This window comes from Cibotium barometz, chromosome 3 (assembly GCF_041138505.1).
Source record: "Cibotium barometz isolate CiBa-2024 chromosome 3, ASM4113850v1, whole genome shotgun sequence".
NCBI lineage: Eukaryota > Viridiplantae > Streptophyta > Polypodiopsida > Cyatheales > Cibotiaceae > Cibotium > Cibotium barometz.
The window spans coordinates 48197345-48201938 of record NC_141048.1 but is presented as its reverse complement, the minus strand read 5'-3'; the positions used below and the strand labels follow the sequence as shown (position 1 = coordinate 48201938).

The 4594-nt window shown below is 38.4% G+C and overlaps 1 protein-coding gene across 1 annotated transcript; it reads right to left on the bottom strand.

Moving 5' to 3' along the window:
- Positions 1-565: 565 nt before the first annotated feature.
- Positions 566-4466, bottom strand: LOC147640172 (cytokinin hydroxylase-like). Its single transcript, XM_086778085.1, has 5 exons — positions 3928-4466; positions 3341-3561; positions 2320-2573; positions 1588-1987; positions 566-1117 (listed from the first exon to the last, which is right to left on the bottom strand). The coding sequence occupies exons 1-5, from the start codon at positions 4256-4258 to the stop codon at positions 668-670; spliced, it is 1656 nt and encodes a 551-aa protein (XP_086634211.1). The 5' UTR covers positions 4259-4466; the 3' UTR covers positions 566-667.
- Positions 4467-4594: the final 128 nt, after the last annotated feature.

Sequence of the window (4594 nt, the reverse complement as noted above, 5' to 3'; positions counted from 1 at the left end):
TAACAAGAAGTCAAAACTAACATTGCATATTTCCAAATCAAATGCTTTAGTGAAGATAAAACCAAAAGACAATGTCCTTTTCTATGAACCGTCTCAAAAACTTGATTAGCCTTATCCAAAGTCCACCGAGACAAGAACTTTTAGGAACTATTAGTAAAGTATCTCTACATTAGAATTTAAAAAAAAAACAACAAGACCAACACTCAAAAGGACACTTAAAAGGAGGCGATTCTACTAATTGAATATGACATTCACCAAGACTAACACTCGAAAGGACACTCAAAAGCAAGGGATTCTACTAATTGAAGATGACATTTATCTCCCAAAAGTAATAACACCCCTAGGTAACGACATTAGTGGTAACATCAAGAAGTTCACAATAAACCTGTTTCATCGATCCATGTACAAGAGATATATACTTTAGATGCCTTGCTAGAATATGGCATTGTTTGATGTAATAATTTATTGTGTGAATGAATAAACACCCTCAACTATTTGGATATAATGGTCGAGGGTACAACCAACTACATCATCCTCTCTCATTAAAAAAATGATATAAATTGTGTGTGCAAGCCTTAAAGCTGCTATAATAACCTTAGTTTTATTGGACATCAGTAAGGGCCACAAGCTAGTCAAGTAAAACATTAGGATCAAAGGTTAACTTGATCTAATCCATTGATATGGATTTGAGGATAAGTTGGACACCATATTTCGGTCTCATAGTGATGGCAATTTGGGGGGCATGCCGATAGTTGGGAGAAAGATCGAAACGAAAACGTTGGAGGATAAGAGATAGGATAACCTTGGCCTCCATGATGGCAAAGTTTTGGCCAATACAGATACGGGGTCCAATGCCAAAGGGCATGAAGGCGTGTGGGTGCTTACATGCTTGCGAAACCCCATTTGCAAACCTCTCTGGGTGAAACTCATCTGCATCCTCGCCCCATACCTCTTTATCTCTATGTATGAAAAGGCATGCAATGGTCATCCCCATTCCATGTGGCAACCATTGGCCACCATCCAACTTCACCTTTTCAACATTGTTCAATGTCTCACGTCCACCATATGTTGGCACAGGAGGGTACAACCTTAGTGATTCATTCAATATCATCCCCATCTGCACATATAATAACAAACATCATCAATGAAAAGTAATATTTGAAGTTTAGCAAGAGAGGTAATGAGGACATACAAATGTAGGTTAGTCATCGTAATTAGTTCAAGGCTACTTTCAGTTATGAATATAATAAGGAATCTTTGGCATTAAAGCTTGATCTTTTGACTTGATTTGGGTGTAAATCAAAGACTAACTTGTATTAAAGAATGTGCATCATGATGAAACCTATATTATAGACTATTTTAGTGTAAGTTATAGACTATCTTATATTAGGGAATGTGCACTATAATGATCACCTCGAGAGCTTGAGAAAATCAATAGGTTTTACCCATGTAGGTTAATAATACTAAAAGCAAACATAATGCAATCACTTAAGACAAATTATTTATTAAGAGGGATTTATGAAGGCTTGGACCCCTCACTAAAAAAACAAAACCAACAATTAATAAGAAAGCTCATCAAGGTCTTACAATTTTGAGCTTGTTTAGTTGGGATGCCTTAGGTTCACCCTTGTATCCACACACTTCCAAGACTTCTTCTCTCGCTTTATCTTGCCACTCTTGGTTAAGGGATAATAAAACCATGGTCCATGCAAGTAAGTTTGCAGTAGTCTCGTGGCCAGCAAAGAAGAAGGTTTTGCATTCATCTATCACTTGTTGTGTGGTGAGACGAGCTTGCTTCCTACCAAGCTTGGCCTCTTGCTCCTCTGCAACCAAAATCAATCCCAACAAATCAGTCCCATAAGTAGCGTGGGATCCTGATTTTGTATTGGCTATAGCCTTTCTCCTCAATTGTATAATCTCAAAAAGTTCTTTGTTATTTCTCTTCTCCATCTCCTTTATCTCACGATTTGTGCCAGTGGGAAGGTACCTATCATCATCCCCGTTAAATAAAAACAAAACATTAATATAATATTATATTGATAAAGTAATAAATTAGCTAAAAAAACATTTATATCTAATTGTTGAATGATGAGTACGAACAAGTTTGTCATTTAGTAGTTAACAATCTAAATCTATGTATAAGCATCAAGTCCACTGACTAGACACAATAAACTCTATAAGCACTACTAATGAATGGAACATTTAGTAGCTAAGAGCAACATATATATCCAAGAAGTGGTTTAAATGTGACAAAATTAGTGCAAAATTTTGGTACAAACTCGATAAGGTTAATGGAGTGCTAGTATCTAAAAAACTTACTGATAGAATGGGATGAGACTATTTCGGATAAAGAGGTTGTTTAGGAGATCAAGGAGACGCTCTTGCCTCTCAAACACCTCTTTGCCTTTGAGGTAGCTTGACCCAAATGAGCTGCGTGCCAAAATGTCAGCTGTCACATGCTTGATGTCACGTGCCACTTCCAACTCTGCCATGCGTCCTTGCTGGTTATTGACTAGTCTTTCCCACCCTTCCACCATCTCTAATGAGCTCGTCACCATGTCACCCACCACCTCCTACCACACAATAAAAATATAAAAGCTTTCAATAATTTAGTGTTATTTGTAATAGAAATTCGTACTCAATAATTAAAAATTATAATAAATTTAGTAATCAATAATAAATAATAATAATAGTACTAAAAACAACTTGATAATAATTTCAATTGACTTAGGTCTCATGAGATAATTTGCCTTAAGTCTCATGAGATAATTTTTATTGACTTACATAATGAGAACCTAGATTTATTTTTCATTGTATGCATGTTCTTTTTCTCGAGTTACTTTGGGGTGTGTGTGTGTGTGTGTGTGTGTGTGTGAGAGAGAGAGAGAGAGAGAGAGAGAGAGAGAGAGAAGAGAGACAGAGCTCATGTAAGCACACACAAGATCTCTCAATTGGGACTTGAACCTAGGATCTCTCAACAAGATCTCTCAATTGGGACTTGAACCTAGGATCTCTCAATTGAGAGCGTGATGCATTAACCGCTATGCTAGAGAGGGCTTAAATCTTATCTATATGTGGCTAATAAGTTTCTAATTTGAAGACATACTAGTACTTAGACTATCCTATCTTAATTGAAATACATCCTTGACTATGCTATCCTAATTTCAAGGTATCTTAGTATATTACCCTAGTTTGAAAACATATGTTTTAGCGACATTGATTCTATATACACCCAAAAGTAATTTTAATCTCTCTTTAAGACGAGCCTCAAATGATGTTATGTTGAAAGGCTTAAGTTCAACTTACTACAATGCAGAATTCAAAAGTGTAATGCACGAACCTTGAGCTTCTCGGAGAAGAATGCAGGGCGAAGGATGTTGCGTTGTTGGTGCCAGTCTTCACCATTCGCCAACAAGAGCCCTTTGCCCAACAACACTCCTTTGCGTTGTTCGAAGGGCTTTTGCATTTGCTTTACATCCAAAGACAAAACACTCCTTGCATCATCTGCACTGCTAATAAGGAGGTTGGGCCGATTACCCGACCAATAAACTACACGGGAGCCTGTAGATACAAGCCCAACAAAACAAAAAGCACTTACATCACGAGAAAAAAGTAATTAAGAGCTCCAATTATTTAGAACAAGATCGTTAATTGAAAATCAGTATTTAAGAAGCTATAAGGACATTGCTCACTAATTACTATCAGAACCCAAAAAAAAAAAAACCTTACTATTCAGGAGGGGACCAGTATGAGTAAATTACGAGTTTTCTTTTTATTTGATGCAACAAGGTGCAGTACATTGAATTAAAATACAAGGTTAATGCATTAAATTCAGGCTAATGCTGATCATTATGCCAATAAGGTGACTTAACTTTGCGATTAAAGATTTTGAATTAAGAATTAAGTTACCAAGATCAGCGGCCATACCTGCGTGCTTAGAGAGGAGATTGTTGTAGAAGGGGAGGATATGGGGTAGAAGGAGATGGTGGTGAGTGGGGGAAGGGATGTCGGAGAGTTGAGCCTGGGCTTCCAAACGCTTAGCCTCAGGGAGATCTCCGGCGATGAGGCGATAAGGCAACACGGTGAAGCCTTGCTGCAGCAAAGCCCTCCGAAGAGAAATCGGTCTCAAGTAGTAGACGTGGAGAAGGTAAAGAAGCAGGGAGCAGATTGCGATGGCAAGCAGAGAAGAGAGGAGGCGGAGAGGAGAGCAATAGCCAGAAACGAACGGTAAGAGCTGCTGCTCCGAAAATGGCTGCATCTTTCTAAAAGGGGGGCTGCAAGTCTAGTAGCTTAATACAAGCTGTTGACAGTGCAAGTCTAGTAGCTTAATACAAGTCTAGTGCGCACACAACGCACTTAAAAAGGCGCTGCCCGCCGAAGTATGAAGAGACCCACGAAGTATGAAGAGACCCACGAAGCTTCGTCGGCTGCCCGCCGAGGTTTCCATTCCAACACAAACTCTTGCTGGGACTCCACAACACAACAAACTCTTGCTTGGGCTTCTAAAATCAAATTCTATCTAATCCTCCTCCCTTTCCAGAACCTCCAAATTCGTGTCATGTGAAAGCTTTGTGAAAATCTTTCTTAAGATAAT